This window comes from Mizuhopecten yessoensis, unplaced genomic scaffold (assembly GCF_002113885.1).
Source record: "Mizuhopecten yessoensis strain PY_sf001 unplaced genomic scaffold, ASM211388v2 scaffold10651, whole genome shotgun sequence".
In the NCBI taxonomy this organism is placed as follows: domain Eukaryota; kingdom Metazoa; phylum Mollusca; class Bivalvia; order Pectinida; family Pectinidae; genus Mizuhopecten; species Mizuhopecten yessoensis.
The window spans coordinates 329,428-354,594 of NW_018408653.1; the positions used below are offsets into that span (position 1 = coordinate 329,428).

General features: G+C 34.1%; 1 protein-coding gene across 1 annotated transcript in view; it reads left to right on the top strand.

Moving 5' to 3' along the window:
* LOC110461723 (titin homolog) overlaps positions 1 to 25,167 on the top strand; it is an 80,217-nt gene that overhangs the window by 44,457 nt on the left and 10,593 nt on the right. The window contains exons 14-27 of the mRNA XM_021515348.1: positions 74 to 171; positions 13,266 to 13,305; positions 14,817 to 15,487; positions 16,030 to 16,045; positions 16,312 to 16,412; positions 19,269 to 19,464; positions 19,834 to 20,067; positions 21,628 to 21,665; positions 22,135 to 22,239; positions 22,738 to 22,763; positions 23,394 to 23,424; positions 23,636 to 23,689; positions 23,916 to 24,079; positions 24,335 to 24,464. Coding sequence (XP_021371023.1) covers positions 74 to 171; positions 13,266 to 13,305; positions 14,817 to 15,487; positions 16,030 to 16,045; positions 16,312 to 16,412; positions 19,269 to 19,464; positions 19,834 to 20,067; positions 21,628 to 21,665; positions 22,135 to 22,239; positions 22,738 to 22,763; positions 23,394 to 23,424; positions 23,636 to 23,689; positions 23,916 to 24,079; positions 24,335 to 24,464 — 1,904 coding nt within the window. The remainder of the gene's footprint in view (positions 1 to 73; positions 172 to 13,265; positions 13,306 to 14,816; positions 15,488 to 16,029; positions 16,046 to 16,311; positions 16,413 to 19,268; positions 19,465 to 19,833; positions 20,068 to 21,627; positions 21,666 to 22,134; positions 22,240 to 22,737; positions 22,764 to 23,393; positions 23,425 to 23,635; positions 23,690 to 23,915; positions 24,080 to 24,334; positions 24,465 to 25,167) is intronic.

Here is a 25,167-nt window from a genome sequence, read left to right on the forward strand (position 1 = left end):
GGATCTTAACTATACATTACACTTTAGAATATATACATTTGTGTGTGTAATAAATGTCCTACATACACTTCAGACAAGGTAAAAGAAAGGCAGAGGATTATAAAAAAGGTGGTAAAGGAAGACGGAAAGGAGGAAAAGATGGAAATGATGCTGATGATGAGAGTGACAGTGGTAAGGAAAACTATATATCTTATTACATTTTTAAAAAATACTCAGTTCTAATTGCTTCTCCTAATGGTCCTTATGCATCCTACTATTGTCGCTTAAAATAGTATTGAATGTATTAGCTTGGTGTGCCTATAATGACACTACCAGCTTTCCTCCATTTTTAAACAGTCCTGTGTCAGATTTTAATGGCATTTTTGTTTTCTATTTGTATTTGTTGTTGTATGACTTTAATTCGCAGCTTAACATTTAAAAAGGAAACTTTTAAACTACAACTTGATATTGTGTAATGAGTGAAGTTTAGTAGTATATGATGACGTAGTTTTGTAGAATTGCTTGTGTTGATTGATATTATCACGCTTGGCCTGCTTACCTAACTCATTAGCTATTTAGTGTGTTTACAAACTTGGATGTTGTTGCCTATGTGGTAGTATACAATGCATGATGCTTTTAGTTGTTTGTAAACGCGTTGTTTCTGCTTGCATTACGCTTATGTTGATATAACGTCTGACCGCTTTGTGTAAATGTATGACACGTACACCGGCTGCTTTGTGTTGGAGTCCGCTTTAGCCATGCTTATTACCTGTGCTTTTGCTGCTGCCTTTTGTTTTGAAAAAAAGACGACTACATATTTGGATGAAAGGTAACACATATATTTATTTCAAACATTCCCTCTTTTTTATTAGTCAGTTTTTAATTTTTAATTTTGTTATATGAATATACTTTAAATTTACCAATTTTACAATAAGGCATACTGCTTAGCGCTTACATTTCGCGGAAATTAATTTTTGGTACATTTGTATCACTTGCATTTTAAAAAATACGCAAAATATTTTTTTCCGGGGAGAAATTGAAACTCGGAGAATAAAATTGCAAAAATTTGACCTCTTTAATTAAAGCGTTATAGAGTATACAGATGTGAAACTACTGTTTTAGAAATCTTTGTTATATATCTTTATGATAGATTCCTTGAATATTTGAAGCATAACTTTTCTATTATTGAAAATACAAAGAGGGAACTCTTTCATATATTGTGTTTTGATTATGTGTGAATGAAATTCCATAACATATGCTGAAAGTTTAATGAGGTAAACAGTGAAATTTTCATACATACATGTATATCTCTTGTAGATTTAACATCTTCAATCATAAAGAAACGAATATTGCAATATCAAGTCCAGATATATATAATTAAATATAAATAACTAGTGTAAAATCCTTCGAATATATAAATAGCAATAAACAAAGTTTAATAATGTTTTCGGTTGTCACATCTCTTATATTAAAGTTCTCGAATCATTTCGAATTCTAAATAATGTTTCGATGCTTAAAGAAAATTGCTCATAGAACCAATTAAAACAAATAAAAACATGTTTTTAATCTGTCACCATTTACCAATGACATCACATACATTGTGACGTAACAACTGATGTAATTACACGTTACGCATTTAAAATTTATGAGATGTTCCAGATACTGAAAATAATAGCCACACTATATTATTTTAAGAATCTCTCCTTTTTACAGGGGAGTCAGCCATAGACTCGATCACGGGTGAGAAAATAAAGCGGAAGAAGAGAACTGGGTCTGAAGCTGAGTACGAATACGTGAGTATATGCTTTTGTCATATTACGAATGGAAACATCCAAGGGGAATATTATCTGTTAGTCTTTGCCATGTATATATGATGCCATCTTATTGTGCGTAACTATGACTCCATTGTGTTGTTTTGAACATGCTACATATTTGACACGTGTGTAACTTTAAGTTTGTACACTAGGACGTTGTACATTACGAAAATCATAATGTTTGTTCTTTTTCGATGGTGGAAGGGTGGGGAATTGATTTACTGTAAGTGTGACATTTGAGTACGCACTATTTAAGAAAACAGAGATGTCTGAGGTAACGTTAACGTGTTTTGAAAAGTGTATCTGTCTTTTCAGGAGTATGACGAAAAAGGACGAGTAATTCGAAAAACAAGAAAAGGTCACAAAGCTGTAAGTAATATAACAAAATGGAATTGTTTTAACTTTTCAGGAATGGAATTGATATTTATCACATGTTATTGAAATATGAAATAAACGCACAAATAAAAACAGTTTTAATATCCAATGGGTAATATGCTTTTTCTTTCTTGGATTTCAGTAGAAATATATTAAACTATGTTTTACACATAGTCATAGTTTAACAAATAAATATCCTAACATCTATCTAAGTCGAAATTTGAAATTTCTGAAATAAAATTTGACATAAATATGCTTTTTACAGGGAGACGAAGGGTCAGATTATGAATACGATTATGGTATGTACACACTTTAACAATTGATTATGTTTATCGTGCTTTAATATGTGATATGTTAATTTGGTTATTATATATAACGTTTTCGTTCGAATGAATGCTTATGTTCGAAACTATGTAATACAAAGCCAAATATAAAGAGAATATTTAGATTTGAACTATTATCTTTAAAATGAGCTACATTTTCTTTAAAATGATTTATTTCAGACTCGGACGGAAATGTCAAGATGACGAAGAAAAAGGGTGTTGGCGTCAAAAAAGGTAAGTTATAACAGTATAAGGGGAATGAATAATATTTCATATATTGTTTTTATTTATTTTATTTTAATTTTATTTATGACATAGTTGAGGCTTAGTGGCGCATTATGTCCGAGCAGTCTTCCAACACAGTAACCATGAACGCTACAGATGATGTTTATGTTAGCATTTTTGCTGTCCATTGCGTTGATCTATTTTCTATATTCAAACGTTATTTTGTAAAACTAACAAGAAATATAAAATACAAACGTAAATTATTCTACGGAAACATCGTAGATATCGTTAGTTATCGCAGATCCAGCGTGGTAGGGGAGATAACTGGTTAAAATGTATTTCCCTTGTGTGTATAATGTACAGTGTAATCAGTGTGTGTCGTTACCAATATTACCGCCATTTCATTAAAATATCCAGCTTCGCACTTTTTTAAATAGTTGAATATGAAAAAGAGAAAACAGAATTCTATCTCAGGTGTATCAAAATTGATTAAAACGGCATGCGGTAATTAAAAATATTCTATGAAATGTAGTGTCATGCTACTGTTACTGATGACAATATGTTACTCTTCACCACATATAAAGGGATGATATTTTTATTTTATATTACAAGAATGCTCTCAGCAATAACCTTTCAACTTACTGATCTTATTCAAATTTTGTTAGGAAAAAAGGGGGACGGTGATGATTCGGACGAAGAACAATTTGAAGTGGGACCAGACGGAAAGATACGTCTAAAGAAAGGAAAGAAGAAAATAGATATAGACAAACTGACTGCTGACGACCTACGGAAGTTGGGTATAGATCCTAACCTTTCCAAAGAAGAAATCGCCAAAAAACTCCAGGTAAATGCCAATGATTGAGGCCGCGGCAGGCAAGTTGTTAAGGCGTCTGACATTCTGCTACCTCTAGCTCTCCACCGCTGGATTGCAGGTTCAAGGCCTGCGTGGGGCAATCGCAAGGGTCTGCTCGCTGGTCGGTGGTTTTCTCCGGTTTTCCTCCACCACCAAAATCCGGCACGTCCCTAAATGACTATCGCTATTAATATGACGTAAAACACAAATAAAAGTTGAAATGAGGGTTGAATAATCTCTCACTATTTCAATTTTGATATTTTAAGCCAAAACTGGTGATTTATGAAGTAGGTAGCACTTATAATTACTTTGGTTGATTTTAACTGATTCTTACTACCATATGTCCTTCTAAATGTTGCTGTACTATAAATCAATGAACTTTTACGAATTGAACATTTTGCGTTCATTTACGAGATGATAATTTGTTTGCGTTTAACGGACCATCGCCAACAGGCGAGATGAGAAGATAAAAAATACAAATACCTGGGAAAAGTATTGAGACAAGCTAAATTAATATTATCAGTAAAATTTAGTGATTACAGGAAACAAAGGGATGTACAATAAAAAAAAAGGTAAATTTAGTGATTTGAAGTTTTATTTGATATATTGGTTTCAATGATGTTCACTGTGAATTATTACATACCGATGATGTCTTATAGGAAAAATTCGGCGATGATGTCAAGATCTTTCAAGGAAAGAAGAAAATTCCTACCAAAAGGGCTTCGGAATTTGGATCAGACGCGCGGTCTTCTGACTTGGCTAACGATAGCGATTTAGACGTTGATACACGTAAGCACTGATTGCCAGCATTGTAATAATTATATCATATAAGTACAACTCGTACATCACCTTTTGAGAGAAAAATAAAAACGGTTTTTAAGGAAACCTTGAATAGATTATTTGTGCAGAGCGCTAAAATCTGTTGTCAAAATTGAAAGTCTTAGAATAATTTTAACATCAGTTACTGAATTGATGTATAACACATGTTACTGACAAATTATGTGACCACTGTGTTTCGACGAATAGCAATTTCATACGTATTGAAAGCAAATTGGCATTATTAGATAAACCTAATGTATATTATTTTTGTCTGTCATAGTTACCGGAACAAAGCGTGTAAATGTCAAGATGAAGAAGGGAGGTCAGGCCCTGATAGATCACATGAAGAGCATTCTTAATATGTCAGAACTCAAGGATGGCGAAGCCGCAAAAGATCTAGATGAGAAAGGTTAGGCAGTATGCCAAAGTTTATTCTAATCGAACTACGTTAAAGTCTGTAGATTCGATTCAAAAGAAACAAAAACGTTCAAATTATGATTATACCACTGTTCATTAAAGTAATTACATGAAATACGAAGTTATACTCCTGTGAACACGGGAAATACGAAGTATTACTCCTGTGAACACGCGAAATACGAAGTAATACTCCTGTGAACACGGGAAATACGAAATGATACTCCTGTGAACACGGGAAATACGAAGTAATACTCACGTGAACACGGGAAATACGAAGTTATACTCCTGTGAACACGCGAAATACGAAGTAATTCTACTGTGAACACGGGGAATACGAAGTATTACTCCTGTGAACACGGGAAATACGAAGTAATACTCATGTGAACACGGGAAATACGAAGTAATACTCCTGTGAACACGGAAAATACGAAGTAATACTCATGTGAATACGGGAAATACGAAGTAATACTCCTGTGAATACGGGTATACGAAGTAATACTCCTGTGAACACCGGAAATACGAAGTAATACTCCTGTGAACACGGGAAATACGAACTAATACTCCTATGAACACGGGAAATATGAAGTCATACTCATGGGAACACGGGAAACACGAAGTAATACTCACGCGAACACGGGAAATACCAAGTATTACTCCTGTGACCACGGGAAATACGAACTAATACTCCTGTGGACACGGGAAATACGATCTAATACTCCTGTGAAAACGGGAAACACGAAGTAATACTCACGCGAACACGGGAAATACGAAGTGATACTCCTGTGAACATGGGAAATACGAAGTAATGCTCCTGTGAACACGGGGAATACGTAGTAATACTCCTGTGTTCACAGGAGTAATAATTCGTAGTTCCCGTGTTCACAGGAGTAATACTTGGTATTTCCCTTGTTCACAGTAGAATTACTTAGTATTTCCCGTGTTCACGGGAAATACGAACTAATACTCCTGTGAATACGGGTATACGAAGTAATACTCACGTGAACACGGGAAATACGAAGTAATACTCCTGTATCACGGGAAATACGAAGTTATACTCCTGTGAACACGGGAAATACGAAGTAATACTCCTGTGAATACGGGGTATTCGATTCTTCTGTGATGAATTAATCGGATTAAATTGTTCATATTCTCCTTGAAATCCAAGGAAAGAAAAAGAAAAAAGAAACTGATAATTTTTTTTATTGATTCGTGAAATACATTAAATTGCATTTTTTTTGCATTGTTCTAGGCGACATCGATTTCGTTTCTCACTACCGACTTGTTGACCCCGGTAAGATTGAGGGTTATGCTCGGGCATTTGTGGTAGAGGATGACGATATGGATCAGGTGCTCACATATAAAGTAAGTGATATAACATATCCTCAGTAGGAAAACTGAATACTTAACAACATGAAATATTCGCGAGTACTTCATTTCGCGATATTACGTTTTCAAACACTTTCAATAAAATACGCTTTCGCAATATGTTGACAGTTTGAACTTGGGTTCATGGTTCATGATAGTTACGCTGTTCTGATATTCGCGGTTTTGTGGTAATTATGCAACCACGAAAATGAATACACACCAAATGTTTCATGCCATTTAGTTTTACACAATGATCGTAGTATTGGTACGCGTGCGCATCAGAGTGTAACGTACCATAATGTTTAAACCAAATAAAACATAAGGAGACAATACTGATGATTTGATGTAAGAGTTATGTAAATACAATAGATCATTGTAGATGAAGTGTTGTTATGTAAACAGAAATCATTAAATATAACAAATGATACAAATTATATTTACAGGAATCTCGAACCGCTCTCAACGGTATCCCTACAATACAACAGATGACACCTAAACAGCTTGAATATGTCTTAAAGGTAAGATGATATCAGATAACGAAAGATATGATTTATAAGGGAATAATTATTTCAGAATGCTAACCGGAATACGTGTTTGAGGAAGGATGACACAATAAACATATTATCGACTCCTTTTTTTCTTTTACTAGTCCTAATTTTTCATTAGATATATTCCAGTAAATCTCATTATTAGTTCTAATCCGAATAAAGGTGGTCCCAGCTGGTTTGAAAAGATATTATATATTGTTTTTAATTGATTACAGGTACTTAACCTAGACGATGCAACACAGGTGACATTCCGGATGTTTGCTGTCATATCAGCTTTATGCGAGAGAGTGACATCAATGGAGTAAGTATTTCAACTAGAACTGTTCTAGTATGAAGATGAAACATTCATGTATCAGCAGGATCTTAAAGCTGCTGGCATCCTCGATACTCCAGGTGTTTCGCTCACTTTTGCTCTCTGCACCCTGGAACATGCCATAGCTAAAATTGAAGGATCGCGGCTAGCTTTTGTATTGGTCTCGGGGAAAAAAGCCTGAGCAATCTCTAGGCTGATACCTCTCCTTTGAAGATAAAAGAGGAGCGACTCCGGACTTCAAAGCCATTCAATTTTACCGTTATGCGACCGTGATATACATTTGATGTTCATCAAAGTAACTAACTAGTCATTTTGTCTCATCCACAAGACGGCGCATACTGAGCCTTCACTTTGGCTTTGGCATATCCCAGGAGTGAAGAAGGCGAAATTGAGCGAAACCCCTTGAGTATCGTGGATGAGCTGCTGGAAGACCTTACATTTCCAATTATGTTGAAAAAAACCTTTCGAGTCCGATAGCTTCGATGACAGAATGTACCATTACTTCCGATTCACAAGATGTATTTTCCATAAGTTGTAAATTTGTAACGATATAAAGGGTTTTTAGGCACCTGATCCCTAACACAGTTTTTCTACATATATTTCGGAAAGTTCTGGAATTGATATTGTGTACCTTTAGTAAAACTCCTTTAGTAAGTCCTAAAGAGACGACATGGTCATAAGGTGCAGCAAAAATTTGCTTTCTTTGGTTTATCGATCGTCATAATACTTTTTTCATATCTTTTTCCCAAAATAATTTTAAACACATCTTTGATACGTTGATGTTCATCTATTGCATCATATATTGAAACGATAGCAATTTAAATGATGTCATACTGTTTTACTTATTACAGCTCCGTTAGTAAACATCTTCTTGAGATCTGTGACCTGCTAGATATTCAGAGGAAAATGGGTCTCTATAAGGCGATGTTTTACTGTAACGTGGAGTCAGATCGAACATCGAATTTTATAAAAGCAGAATCACTACGCATAGAACTGATAGCAGGGGGATTGAACTGGAAACAGCAAGAGCACGTTATGGCTAGACTACACCCCAATGTTTATAATGAGGTATGTAGAAATTAAAGTTTAAAAGTCAGGAATTATGTATGCCAGAAATTATCAGCAACATTTTTAAAACTTGGACACAAATTTTGTATTTGTTTTCGACGTTTTATTATTTGCTCAAACACTGTGCTATGTCCAACCTCATTTAGGTAGACAAAAGTTCTTTGCTCAATTTTCGCTCATAAAGGTAAAAGTCATTCAAATCATTGGTTTAATATGTCTGGTTTATGATATCCCATCCGTAAGTTCATTCAAGTTGATTAAAATTATTATTACACGTTTAAAATATACATGTACATGTATGTTTATATGTTCACCTCATTCAGGATCCCTGTCCAACTGCACTGTACTGTTTGCTTTCCTCACTTCCGTTTAAATATAAACTGTATCACAGTTGGGCCAGGGAATTTGCATCGACCTGGAAGCTCAATCGATAAGGTCGATAGAACCACGCAAAAAAACCCTGAAATCGTGTGTTCGAATCCTGGTCTTGCCCCGATGATTTTTACACTGAGAACACTGTTGTTAATTTATTTTGTTTATTTTACATGTATTATTTTCATTTAAGTCCCGCAAGGTATTCTTGTATTTACAGAATTATTTATCAAAGCTACAGTCATTCCGGAAACAACAGTTTCAAACACAGTTTTTGGCAGTGGTACAGGGATCCTTTAATACATTTTACAGGAAAAGATGTTTTAAAAATTGTCTTTTGAAGAGGTTGTATTTCGGAATTTGATAGTCCTGAATTTCAACAACCATGCGAATATATGATTTACCTGATAACGGTACACTCATGGCTAGTGTTAACAACTGTATGTATCTTCAATGGTTTTTTTTAGATATCCTTTCTTGACTACCTCGTGTACGTACCCCTGTTCTTGTCGATGCATGACAATATTGTTGACAATCCACTGGACATGTCAGACCAGAAATATAATCAGAAACTACGCCAACTCTCTGGTGGCACCAGACAACGAGACATGAATCCTCTCGGAATGCCTCTAAAGAAGACATCGACCTTTCAGCTTCGGAAGCAGGCACAGGATCTTATCGAGGGCAAAATTGATCCAAATAAGATAAAAGATGAAAAAGTTGAACTTCTCAACAAATACGCAACGTAAGAAATAGGCAAACAGCTGTAGTTTTTGTATTTTGCATTTTTTTGCAACTATATATTAACTTAACCAAGAAAATAAACAAAAACCTTACCCGGGAACAGACACTTGTTTACATAAAAATAAAACTACTGTTAAATGTGGCAATCCTGTTTTTTTTATTTCATTAGTTTTTAAGTGCATACATAACATATTGATATGAATTACCATATGCATTTAGTTAGGAAATAAAGTAAGGGGACTATAGACAAATCACCGTACACGGAAAAAATATCATGATTGAATTAAACAATATTTTTGACAATTGTATAATTATCATAATTTTTCCATCTTTTGTAGATTACCGAATATATTGGAGGAAAATGAATCAAAGCGAAAGTTATCCGTGCCCACCAAATCAACGACTCCTACGATGCAAATGGTGTATTGAGGCATGACAATCTTAGCAAACTTAGATAGCGTCATGTTTGGTATGCTCATAGGTTTATCAATTAAATATAACGAAACTTCCGATATTTTACGCCTGAATATTGTGATGTAAAAGCTCATTTGAAGTAGACTCAGAGCGATATTCATTTGGTTTAAAGTTCTGGTACTGTGCTACAAAAAACAATATGCGTCCGTATACACAATATCAGTACATCTATTGTCCTGTATGAGGACATTTTGTGTTTTCGTTTTCTATATAATCTGTTCACAGCAACGAGGATGGAATGCATTTAGTAAATAATGTCAATTAATTATGTGTTATAAATGCATCCGTTCGACATTCAAAGTCATTATAACTTTGTATTTTATACTTGTTCAAATATGTTATTTGTAAATATATTGTGCTTTTAATTTATAAATAATTTTGATGTAGCCATAGGTCGAATGCAGGGAAAGTGTTAATTTTAATCAAGCATTTTTTCTATGCCTGTATATCAACACTTTTCTTGAATTTAACACATGATGAGTTTTATTTACTGTTATTTTTTTATCGGGTCAAAAAAGGCGACATTGTATGTTGTTTTAAAGCTTACGTCCACCAATAAAATATTCTGTTAAACACGATACATTGAAATTTGATTAACATTTTCACTTAAATACGTGTTGAATAGTTTGGGCAAATATATGCATTCAGTTTAATTATAGTGTTAGCTTTCAGCTTTAACTTCATGTTACAGCTATTGCACTTTGATTACCTCTGTTATAATAAGTAAAATTGTGGACAGAAGGAAAAACGTTATTACATGTATCACTTAGTTACGTTGCAAGTTATTATTTTATTTTTTACGTTTGCTATTTAACCAATTCAAAAATTTTAAGTATTGCGAGTTTGTATAATTGGCATTACTTGAAATTGTACAAGGAACGATAAGTTATTTAACTAACATTATTGTATGAAATCACATTTTAAAGTTTGTTTTTTTTTTTAACAAAATTCTCATTAATAACAGACACCCTCATATCACAACAGTTTTTACCTCTTTATTTAGAGTTTGTATACACCTCCAATTATGTTTCATCGGTAGTTACGACCAATTTATTTAAAACCACACCTTTATATTCCCCAGCGTCACCGATGATTCCAAAAGTCCTTAAACGTTCTGACCTAAGTACTCTTCAGTGAAATATTTCCGTTCAAGGTGATAGTTTTTTTGTAATACATCTACTGATTGAAGTCAGTATGCTCTTTCTTAAAATAATTTAATATGTATTCTACAAATTCTACAAACGATTGAGATTTTTTTTTTTTTTTTTAAATAATTCTGATGTTGAAAATTGAGATTGTTCATAAAGTTTTGTGGTTCCCAGGATAGAAGTAATACCTGAATGTTGATGCCATTATTATAAATATGTTAAGCTGATCAAATGTAATCAAATGTAAATATTATCACTAAGTTATTGACCTTTTCTTTTACATTTTATGTCTGATATTGACGAATTTCATCTTTAGTATATACTATTGATGTTATTATCATAATTTGAACTTTTACAAACTAATAAAACAGTCAGAATTTCCCACTAAAGAGACACACTAAACATTTAACACGAAAAAATATGTTTTCTGAATTATTTTTGAACTGTTTTATCTCAAAATGCTTATAAACACATATTACTTTTATTTTGATTACCCCAAACACATATTCCATGTTATTCAGTAAACATGCGTGCAATTATTAGTCCTTTGACTCTTTCACCATCCATTCTGAAGGTTTGGCCATTTTTGAGTTCTAAAATAATATCTGACAAAGTCTTTTATATAAGTGGTATATGGGACTATATAAATGCCATCGCATGGCTATATTTTACATATAATTTTGCCACACTATGAACGTCGTTCTTTCTGTGTGCTAAACAGCGTATTTTTCTTCACTGAGGAAAATATATACTTCATCACCAACAGGAATTATGGATTTGTATCGTTTAAACAGATAACCAAATTAAAAAAGAAAACGAACATTATTTTGATGTTTGTAATGTTGATTAATAACACAGGATTAAGCAATCGGCATCTTTCGAATTGTCACAAAAAATCATATCTCGCAAATTCTCGCTTGTACACAGTATCCTTCATTATCCACCATATCAGACTACTACATACTGCAGTAAAAGTGCTTTTTTCCGAACACCAAGGTACAGTATTTTGCAGAGTAATTTTCGAATCAGACAGTTTCGAATTAACATGATATATATAATGATTTAGATTGAGCAAAAAGTCTAGTTTGCGAATGTCCCGAATTATGTGACGAAGGGATATTCTCGCGGAATCTTACGCTGAAATCTTTAAGTTTTTGCTTCGGCTAGTCCTAAGGAAATAATATACCTAGGTTACAAAATTACGCAAATGTTTATCATTTTATATATAAGTTTTATTGTTTTGTTGATACATATATGTGTGATATATGCCTTTAAGCAACTGTGATTAAGATGTGCCAAGAAAACAAACTATTTATTTGTAGTTTTGAACTACTGTATTGTACCGAACTAATTTGTAAAATATGAATAAAAATACTTTTTCAAGATTCCTCGATATTGTTTTTTTTAGAACTACAAAGAATTGACAGAACTATATCATAAGTTAACAATACATCATGATGTATCTCCAATTTCTTGTACAATAATGTAAGTAATCTTTTACGATAATACGGATTTGTCACATTATATATGTTTGCACAGTGCATGTGTTTTTGAACTAACAAACGATATAATCCATTTTTTTCAGAAAAAAAATCAATATTTCACAATAAAGCGACATCCCGGGACATTTTTATTCATCTGACAGAAATCTCAAACCAAGATTTCATGGAAATATTCTTCTTCTCTTTATCTTTCAAGTTGTCTTATATCTCTGAATACAAAACAAAATGGATATAAATTGTTTCTTCTTCCTGAGGATAAAATCGGTCTATTGGTCTGATAATAACTAGCCTGTTTGCTATCGTATCAAAAATATCAAAAATCCTGTTTTGTTGTTGTTGGTTTTACACGTTTGAGTACATGAAAAATAGTCGAAATCTGTTGATGACTGAGCCGAATAATCTTGGTCTCAGCGTAATGTACTTAACATTCTTGTCTCGACCAAATCTGCAAAACGGATTTGTTAAAACATACCCCAGAATTACCGCAATAAAATTGGTATTCTGATTCACATAATACATGTCGTCTTTTACGAAGCACCGTTACAATGTTGAAAAAGAATTTCTATTTTAAAGCAAGTAACAATTTCCCTAAATAGTGGAGCAAAACAAAGTACCCTTCCATTACGTTTTCATAGTGCGTTAAACATTTTAAATTGTAATAGAATAGAAATGACTAAACGTAACTTTACAAGCTTCTGGTAGACAATGGACAATTGTAACGTCGTAAAATGAGACAAAGGTTCGCAAATATAACACTTCTAGACTTGTTTCACATATGTCATATGAAGTAGAGACACGTTTAAGATATGAAACAATCTCTCACTTTGATGTTGCACGTTATTGAACCTCGATCACCGCACACATCACCCGGTCAAGGTTGAGAACAATAAAGTAGAATTATGTTTTAATGGTATTATGTTTTGTAGAAGCCGTTGCCGGAGGTAGACGTGTTTCCATGCAAAAGAGGTAAATACCTGACACAATATCTAGGGCACATAACAGATAATCTGCACATTATTTCATTACCGTAACTTATTCCAAGTTAACTTTTGGAGAATCGGTATCTCACGATTGTTTTGAAATTATTTCTGACAAAGAAAATTAAAATTAATTTGCAAACATTTGAAGACATTGTCCAACATCAAATGGGATGTGTACCATAATGCTGATTTCGTCAATGATTAAACCATTTGATACGCACGGAGTTTCGAAAAACATGTCCTCAATTTAAATGTCTATGCCTTTACGCACACACAATAAACATTTCTGTCATTACAAAGCAGAAAGTGTATTAGAAAGTATGAGCAGACATGATTCATGTCGTCATAATTGTTGTTTCATAAAAAAACCGGTAATTAGGTTTGTTGAAGATGGACAAAATGAGTGATGTTCATGTTGATACATTATTACGCATACATATTTGTTGTATTTTATTACGCAAATTGGAAATCATGAACACTTATGAACATGTTTTTTATAAAGAAGTATCCATCTGCTATACCTTTATCTGGTAAGCAAATTTGTTTTTAAAAATACATACATAGGCCACTGTTTCAAACTTATTTCCGAATAATTAGGAGAGGTATACATTCTGGACCATTTTACATGTATTAAATGACTAGTTAATTATCAAATGTAATCGTTGTTCTTAATGCAATGTTATTGCTATTAATATTTTACAGTTTGATCGACAGTGATATACAATATTATATTATGTTCACATTCTTTTCGTTCATATATGTCCTACTATGATAGATCATTTGTGACATATTTTGTTGATCGGCAAAGTGGGAACATGCTTTATGAAACGCCCAGTATAATTGACTTCCCCGGTCTCTAGAATATTGAATTATTTAGAAAACAAGAGGAATAAAATCTTCATAATTTTGTTCACTTAGATGTCTGATTTTTAGTTATCAAACTAGGGGGAGGTAAGGTGGTAGTAAAATGCAGCTGAGAAATTCGTCATAAAAAGCCAGTATATACACAAATATTGTAAATCAAGGGGTACACGTTTTGCTGTGTTATATTTGTAATACGGTAAGCTCATATATTAACTCAAAAATTGGCAAATATATCTTGAATTATCAAAAAATAAAATCTTTCAAGAATTTGAAATTGGAAATGCGCCTCTTTATTTCTGCTAGTTAAAATGTAACACAAAACAGCTCCATAGCAAAGTATTTGGGAGAACTAACAATGTATTATATAAGGTACACGTGATATAACTGAATATATATAACATCAGAAAAACGTTATTTTTTTTTTAAAACCAGGTTTAATTTCGAACCTATTGCTTTGATTTTTTTTTGTATTATAACAACAATACATTAAAGAGTTGTTGAATTTTTAATGAGCAATGCAAAAAGTACAAATTTAAAAGAGAATTTGTCATAAACTGTAATATCTTGAATATAATTATGTATCAGTGTTATGCTATAAGGTCCTATTATTAACGTGTGTATACACAATTGTAGTAACATAGGAGGACGTAGAGGAAGCAAAGGCCAGGGAAAGGGAGGTAAAGTTGCTGGAAAAGTTGGAAAAGAAAAGAAACTTGCTCTTAAGGCAGGAAAAAGGGACGGCGATAGCGACAGTGATTACAGTTATAGAAGTGTTGTGAGCGCTGGAGGCACGCGCCATGTAAGGCGCAGGCGCAAACGCGCCGACGGGACATACAGCGACAGTGCCTCGTACCATAGCAGTCAAGATGAAGACGGTGAGACACGTCGGAGGAGGAGACGGAGAGATCGTGCGCACGGAGCGAACAGTGCTCATAGCTACTACAGCGTGGTGAGTGAGGGAGGGACGCGCCACGTTCGTAGAAGGAAACGACACGAGGATGGGACGTACAGTGCAAGTGAGTCATACCAAAGCTCTGACAGAGAGGACCCGGATGATGAAGACGGAAATGACGAAGGAGAAGACGGAGAAACGAGTCGGTTGTCTAAAGACAGTGGAAACGATAGTGATTCAGACTCGTCTTCTACCGATTATAGTTACGCAAGTGAAACTAGCGAAGGCGGGACAAGGTATGAAACAAAACGGAAGCGGGTAAGAGATGCTGACGGAAACATTATTGGATACGGAGAACCTAAACCCGCAGGGAAAGCCGTCAGCGATACGGAGTCGGTCAAGACTCGGCGAGGTTAGTTGTTAAAGAGTGTTATTCACTGAAATGTTACTGTAAAGTGATTTCTTTTGTCTAATTGCTAAAAAACAGTCATTCATCGTTGAAATTTGCACTTCTCAATTTAAATGTATCTAAAGTCTAGTACTGTTCAAAGTCTTGATGATTTCTATACAGAATAACTAAATGACGCTAATTGAACTATAGTGTACACTCTCTTGAATACAAAAATTTAAAATAGTTAAGTTTTTACATTTTACTGAATAAGTTCTACGGCAAAGTTAAACGGAAAGCAACATTGTGAAAAACTGTAATTTTTACTATTAGAAAATCATATAGGGAAGTGTATTGTTTTTGTTTTGTATTTTGACCGCCAATGCCCCGACCCGCTTTTTGTACAAACAATATTAGATGTTCGCCATACAAAAAATGCTTTCAAATCGTCCAATTTAATTTTATTATCTGTTTTCGCAAAGACAGAAAAAGAAATGTTGACCATTTTTTATACGGAGGTTCTATTGTTATGATATATGTTTGAACTGACTCACCAACTGTTTCAGGCTCTATTGACGAAAGGTAAGTATCATGTGTTTAATTCTTTACATGTTCATTAATTTCAAGTGTGACTGTGGTTTCATTCATACTTATCATGAAATGTAGGAACTAAGATTCAGAAAGTTAAAGTAACTTTACTGTATTCGGGTAGATTACTTCTTGTTACACATTTTCTACAACATCTGCTGTTGTTGTTGTAACTAAGTGTACTATAACAATTTGGGATATTTGTAATGTAAAAACTTTGTCAAGTGAAAGCAGTCATTGACATCGTGTCTTCATTGCAGCATAAAGAACCTTCCAGACATTCCCATAGACAGCAAGGCGCATGCAGACATGGGCGTGCCTGACTATAGCGAGAATGGTATTGAAGATGAAAAATGGCCAGGTTCGTGTATGCGAATTGTAAGCGTGAATATATAATGCGTGCTAAATTCAGTATGCATTATTGTGTTTGCAGTGTGAATGAGTGCTTTATGCATAACCGTACTTCCTCCATATAACAGTCTTCTTTTTAATTATAAGTAATTCTAAGTATTTAGCTATTCCAATAACGAAGTGATTTCTTCCTTGTTTCAGCTAATGTTTTACTGATTAAGTTATGAGGATCATCGATATATCTAATTCATCACCTCTGTGATCTGAATTTGTTATATGGTACACAGAAATAAAACGTGAAAGCTATCCGAGATTGTTTAACGCATATCTCGTTGTCTTTGATCACTCAACTTCGGTTTGGTGTTAGGAGGAGGAATGTTGAATTCCTCGAAAGAAGACTAGTGATTGGTTAAGTAAATTGACTGACGTACTTAAATCACTTTTTTTACAAGAACATATATGCAACTTGTTCGTGCTTAAGTTATTGATTCCATTTATTCAATCATTTGTGTTCCTCAATTTGAATTGATTTACACATCATGAAGAAGTCGACTTTTGGTAACGCATGATTGTATCCGCATCACAAATGTAACACAATCACTGAATCCGCATCACAAATATACACCAAACACTGAATCCGCATCACAAATATACACCAATCACTGAGTCCGCATCACAAATATACACCAATCACTGAATCCACATCACAAATATACAACAATCACTGAGTTCGCATCACAAATATACACCAATCACTGAGTCCACATCACAAATATACACCAATCACTGAATCCACATCACAAATATACACCAATCACTGAGTCCGCATCACAAATATACACCAATCACTGAGTCCACATCACAAATATACACCAATCACTGAATCCACATCACAAATATACACCAATCACTGAGTCCGCATCACAAATATACACCAATCACTGAGTCCACATCACAAATATACACCAATCACTGAATCCACATCACAAATATACACCAATCACTGAGTCCGAATCACAAATATACACCAATCACTGAGTCCACATCACAAATATACACCAATCACTGAATCCCATCACAAATATACACCAATCACTGAGTCCGAATCACAAATATACACCAATCACTGAGTCCACATCACAAATATACACCAATCACTGAATCCACTCACAAATATACACCAATCACTGAGTCCGAATCACAAATATACACCAATCACTGAGTCCACATCACAAATATACACCAATCACTGAATCCACATCACAAATATACATCAATCACTGAGTCCGCATCACAAATATACACCAATCACTGAATTCACATCACAAATATACATCAACCACTGAGTCCTCATCAAAAATAAACAGCAATCACCAAAAATCCGCATCACAAATATACAAAAATCATTTTATCCATAACACAAATTAAAAGCAATTACTGAATCCGCATCACAAAATAAAATAATCACTAAACCCAGGTTATAAATATAAAACAATGACTGAATCCGCATCACAAATATAAAACAATCTTTGAATCGGCATCACAAATATAAAACAAACATTGAATCCACATCACAAATATTCAACAATCACTGAATCTGCTTCACAATTATACAACAATCACTGAAGCCGCATCACAATTTTAAAACAATCACTGAATCTTCATCACAACTATAAAATAATCACTTAATCCGCATTACAAAAATACAAAAATCACCGAATCGGCATCACAAATATACAACAATCCCTGAATCCGCATCACAAATATACAACAATCACTGAAGCCGCATCACAAATATACAACAATCACTGAGTCCTCATCAAAGATTAACAACAATCACTGAATTCACATAACAAATATACACCAATCACTGAGTTCTCATCACAAATAAACACCAATCACTGAATCCACATCACAAATATACACCCATCACCGAGTCTGCATCACAAATATACACCAATCACTGAATCCACATCATAACTATACAACAATCACTGAATCCACGTAACAATTATACACCAATCACTGAATCCACATCACAAATATACAACAATCACTGAATCCACATCACAAATATACAACAATCACCGAATCCACATCATAACTATACAACAATCACTGAATCCACATCACAAATATACAACAATCACTGAATCCACATCACAAATATACAACAATCACTGAATCCACATCATAACTATACAACAATCACTGAATCCACGTAACAAATATACACCAATCACTGAATCCACATCACAAATATACAACAATCACTGAATCCACATCACAAATATATAACAATCACTGAATCCACGTAACAAATATACAACAATCACTGAGTCCGCATCACAAATATACACCAATCACTGAATCCACATCATAACTATACAACAATCACTGAATCCACATCACAAATATACAACAATCACTGAATCCACATCACAAATATACAACAATCATTAAGCTGTTACATCGTTTACATTTATAAAACAATCATTGAGTCTACAATATAGTTTAGATGAAATGCACATTTCTTGCCAAGCTGATAAAAATCGAAGATAATGTGTTACCAATAACAAAAAGCAATACAAAGCTATGCTGACATGATATTTCAATCAATGAACTACCGACATTAAAGAAAACATTACCTCTGCCGTATTATTACCCATTTCCTGTCACTTACCTCGTTATCTTAACATCATGTTTTCTCAGTGTACAACCAGCCCGCAAGACTCAATCTAATATCGAAAAATGAATTCATACGACGGCAAGTCTCCTGGTCACGTCGCGTGTTAAAAAGTACTGAAATAAATATGCCTTTGGTTGTTGTTGTATTAACATTGTTATTTTTATATCTGGGTTCTAGGAGCTGACGCGGATGACAAAGTGCCTTCAGAATTTAGTGACGCTACAACAGACGACGATGTCGACTTATCTAACATGACCGAAAATGAAAAGAAAGAATATTTTGCCGAAAAGGAACGAAAGAAACAGGCAAGAGAGAAGAGAAGGAGGGAGAAATACGGAAGTCGTTATGACGAAATACTGAAGAGAAAAGAACAGTAAGAAATTTGATTGTAGTAATAATTTCTAATTACTTTGTTTGACCCACGGTACATGTTTTACTTCATCGTTATCGGAAGCTCTTGTGATTTGAAGACAAACATGTGACTTGCGTGTTGAATCGAAAAACATGAAATACTTGTTAACTATCATAGCAATTAAAATATGTTCTCTCCTGATTAATAAAACATACACAAATAATGTTTACAAAACATTTATGTTATATGAAATAATGTCGAGTTGTAAACCTTATTTCATCTGCTGTTATCTATACTGATTTCCCTATGAATTGGAATCAGAAAGGGAAGTCACTTGTGTTGATAAAAACGTTAAATCTATTTTCAATTTAAAATATTTTCATTTCAAAGAAAACGTCTAGAGCAGCTTATAAAGGAGCAAAAGGAAAATGACGAACAGGAAAGACTGGAGAAAGAGCAAACAGAAAAAGAACGACGTAGATCATCTGTGAGACGTTCGTCCCTGCTTTCAGGGAAACCGCGGGAAACTCCTAAAAGTATGGTGACGTATGAGAAAGGAACCCCAAGGGAGTATGGACCGAAAAAGTCGGCTGACAAACGTGATCATGGTCTCAGACATGAGTCGTAAGTTCTAGTGTTTCGAAAATTTACTTTTTGCAGAATATATTATCCTCACTTCACAACCTTTTTTATCCACACAGGGTACAGGTGTTTACCTGTGGTATTTCTTTATTTCCTTCTTTATGGCAACGCTTACTCCAGACCACAGTCTATTTTATGGCAACACTTACTCCAGACAACAATCTACTTTATGGCAACACTAACTCCAAACCTCAATCTACTTTATGGCAACACTTACTCCAGACCACAGTCAATTTTATGGCAACGCTTACTCCAGACCACAATCCACTTTATGGCAACGCTTACTCCATACCACAATCTACTTTACGGCAACACTTAATCCAGACAACAGTCTACTTTATGGCAACACTTACTCCAGACAACAATCTACTTTATGGCATCACTAACTCCAAACCACAATCTACTTTATGGCAACACTTACTCCATATCACAATCTACTTTACGGCAACACTTAATCCAGAGAACAGGTTACTTTATGGCAACACTTACTCCAGACAACAATCTACTTTATGGCAACACCAACTCCAAACCTCAATCTACTTTATAGCAACACTTACTCCAGACCACAGTCAATTTTATGGCAACGCTTACTCCAGACCACAATCCACTTTATGGCAACACTAACTCCATACCACAATCTACTTTACGGCAACACTTAATCCAGAGAACAGTCTACTTTATGGCAACACTTACTCCAGACAACAATCTACTTTATGGCAACACTAACTCCAAACCACAATCTACTTTATGGCAACACTTACTCCAGACCACAATCTACTTTATGGCAACACTTTCTCAAGACCACAATCTACTTTATGGCAACACTTACTCCAGACCACAATCTACTTGATATCGGAAACAATGGCGATTACAGTAATAAGAAATATGAACGACATTAATTTTTAACCTGTACAATTTTGAGAAATTCAAAAAGGTTTGCTTTATAAACTCAAATAATTTCGTTTAAATCGAACGAAACTTATGCACTGGTTTTGGAGACTTTTACATAGGAATGAATAAAGGTCATATATACAAAACTGTCGATAACAAATCGATATCAAAAATAATGAAAATTAGAAGTTCTTATATACCACTTTATCACAACCTAGTTCGTAGGTCGTCTCGAAGCGGTTCACAAATTATCATCTGTGGTTATAGGGCTTTTGCAACCAGCCAACACATTTCTCAACTCCCTGGGGAGCATACAGCCGGTGCTGCCATTTCGACGCTCACAGCTAGCATTGAACAATTCTAGCTCTGCCCAACCACGTTGTCCTACCACTAGACTACCGTGACTCTTTTCAATACAATAAATGAAGGTGTAATATTTCTTTATATGTTGAATACGTTGGCTGATCGAGTATGATGTCTACATATTATTTATCTGCTTAACTTTTGTAACATCATGATGTTCAGTGCCGAATCATTCATATTAAATGCAATAGTTAAGCGCATCACAACTCTATTATAAGTAATAAGATGTTCAACGAAAATGGATATAAAAGATGTTTTACCTTGATGTATACTTTCTTTTTTTGTAAGATGGGGAAGGAAAGACAAAGAAGGTAGAAGCAGACTAGGTAAGTACACGCTAGGTATATAAGTAAAGTGCTGCCTATATTATCATTCAACACTAGGTTTTAATATTTAATCATAATTTTACTTGCAACAAGCATATACTTCCATTCGTTATATCCGATAAATTGGAAGCTATTGAAATAAATAAAAAAGCAAACAAAATAAAAACAAAACTTTTATATTTATTTTAAATTGCCACTAAAGCAAATTCTTTCAAAGACTTTCCCCCTTCTAATGTAATAACACAAAGTCCACATGCTTACAATCATGTACGTCAATTCGTCATATCTGTTTTGAAAAAAAATATCATTTTTCTTTTCTTTCATTCGTTAATAAAGCAGTTACGATCAGAGTTTTCCCTCTACTACTTAATGAAACAAAGCTCACATTCTTGTTTTCTCTTTTCTATACTACCAACTATTTTTATGGTCACGGAACACCGCTACACATGCGTTTTTCTTCACCGTATAGGAAGTGACAGCAGTATGAACGAGGGTTTTATGCCAAAGTTTAAGAGAGAGACGACGATGTTACAGAAACTCCCTCCGATTCCCCAGGGCAAACTCTACACAGGTGGTCAGTATTTGTCACTTCAATGTTTTGATATCAAAGTTTTACTTTATACACAAACAATGTACGTATTAAACGTGTCGCAACGTTTCAAGACCGACTGGTCCCTTTGTCAAGTCCTCAGTCATAACTTGACAAGGGACCAGTCGGTCTTAAAACGTTGCGACACGTTTAATACGTACATTGTTTGAATATAAAGGAAAACTTTTATATCACATATTTCCAAACTGATGAATCCTATTGAAGATACTTTAATGTTTTGTTATGTAATAAACCTTTCGATACTCATTAGTTAAGTTATATGACTTATACAAATAACAGTAATAAGTTTAATTTTGACATTTTTATATATTTGTTTACCTGTTGAAATTTGTTTGTTTGGGGTTATATGTTCCGGCCAGAGATAAGGCCATGTGAAGACGGAAACGTGTTAAAGAAATATTGATAGTAATCATATCAATGAAATTGTTGTTTAATTCATCGTGATCTTCTCTAACCTTACAGATGATCAGAGAGGCAAGAACGCTAAGGTAAGTTGTGACTTATTCTGATATCTTTTACCAACACGTTTTATTGAAGTATAAAAAAAACACATTTATTGGTAATATTTTAGAAATGTTTTAAAATAAATGTTCGATATTTTGAATTGACTGAAAAACTTCTGTCATGAAAGTCTGTTTTTTCTATTCATAAACGGAATGATTTAATAGATTAATAAGTAAACTTTAGCATAGTAATATATAGCATCTTACGGGCATTTTATGATTAGTTTCAATGTTTTATGTGCTATTACCAGTCTGTCATTATTGTTGTAATTCAAAATCGTTGAAGAAATAGAAACACAGAGAGAGAGCAATATACACGTGGAACAACATCTTTGCACTTTAAAACACTTCATATTTCAATTTTGGCGAGTTTCAAGCTGTACCAAAGTTATGCTATTTTCGTGAGTGGGTAAATGTACATGTTAATCAAGACATATTACCTTATAATTAGTGTATAATCACATCTACATATGTATATTTGAAACCAATATATCGTATATAAGCATGAATGAGCGACGTGAATTTCGATACCATTAATGCTGATCTGATAATGATATACTCATACACGAGCTACAATGTAGCACATCTGTGTAACGTTTTTTTCTTATATTGAAGCATTCTATGGTGGATAAAGAATCGACAATGGGTAAGGAATGGGTCAAAACCATATTTCTAATTACGATGTTATAAATAATGTTAACGAACTATCTCTAAGGAAATTATACATAATATAATTTTAATTTTATAATCGAAAGGGAGAAAATAACAATGTTAAATATATTCAGGATCAATACACATAGCGTTCGTCATGGTTTGTAAAAACCTACACGTGTATTCTATTAAACAAATATTTTCAGATACGGATGAAGCTCAGTTTGTCAAAGATGAGGACTCCGGGGAAGATAATAAAGGTAAACTCCTATTACCAGTAGACATTGTTCGAAAATACGAAAACAAAATTGACATGAAACACTTCTTTTTACTTTAAATAGAGAAAAAATTTGGTATTCACGATACCTCGATTTATGTGGTTGTTTTGCATTGGAACATTTGAATGGTGTCCCTGAGTGTTGCATTTATTTCAGTCTTTTCCTGGAGTACTGATAATCCAATAACGTAAAATATTAACATCCGTAGAAACCAAACCGAAGCCACCAGAACCTGTCATAGAGGTGGGAGCTGACGGCAGACTCCGGCTGAAGAAAAAGAAGATAGATTTAAGTGAACTTGACGACGAAACTCTGAGGAGACTTGGAATCGATCCTAGTCTTTCGGCGATAGAGATAGCTAAAAGGCTGAAGGTAAGGAAAGAAAATTGCATCCAAGTCTTTGGTTAAGTTGAGGTGAAAACTAATATATATTGCTAACCAAAATGCAAAGTAACAATAATGACAAATTTGTAGTGGGAATAGAGCATAAGATAACTTATGTGTTATTACAAATTTAAAAGATCCTATTTCCTTTTAACCCCCCCCCCCCCCACACACACACACATTCAATATCAAACAAATAATTCATAACTGAATATTGATTTTATGTAATATTTAATCCAACAGGAGATGTTTGGAGATGATGTGAAACTGACGATAGGAGGGAAAGTAATCGGTACCAAAGGAGTCGAGGAATTTGACTCAGATTTGGATGATGATCAGCTGGCTGACCAGGAGGACTTGGACCTTACAACGCGTAATACATCAACACACTTACTGATATGTTCAGAACAGTAGTCGCATACAACGCGTAATACACCAACACACTTACTGATATGTTCAGAACAGTAGGCACACACAACGCGTAATACATCAACACACTTACTGATATGTTAAGAACAGTAGTCACATACAACGCGTAATACATCAACACGCTTACTGATATGTTCAGAACAGTAGTCGCATACACCGCGTAATACATCAACACACTTACTGATATGTTCAGAACATTAGTCGCATACAACGCGTAATACATCAACACACTTACTGATAGGTTCAGAACAGTAGTCACATACAACGCGTAATACATCAACACGCTTACTGATATGTTCAGAACAGTAGTCGCATACAACGCGTAATACATCAATACACTTACTGATATGTTCAGAACAGTAGTCGCATGCAACGCGTAATACATCAACACACTTACTGATATGTTAAGAACAGTAGTCACATACAACGCGTAATACATCAACACGCTTACTGATATGTTCAGAACAGTAGTCGCATACACCGCGTAATACATCAACACACTTACTGATATGTTAAGAACAGTAGTCACATACAACGCGTAATACATCAATACACTTACTGATATGTTCAGAACAGTAGTCGCATACACCGCGTAATACATCAACACACTTACTGATATGTTAAGAACAGTAGTCACATACAACGCG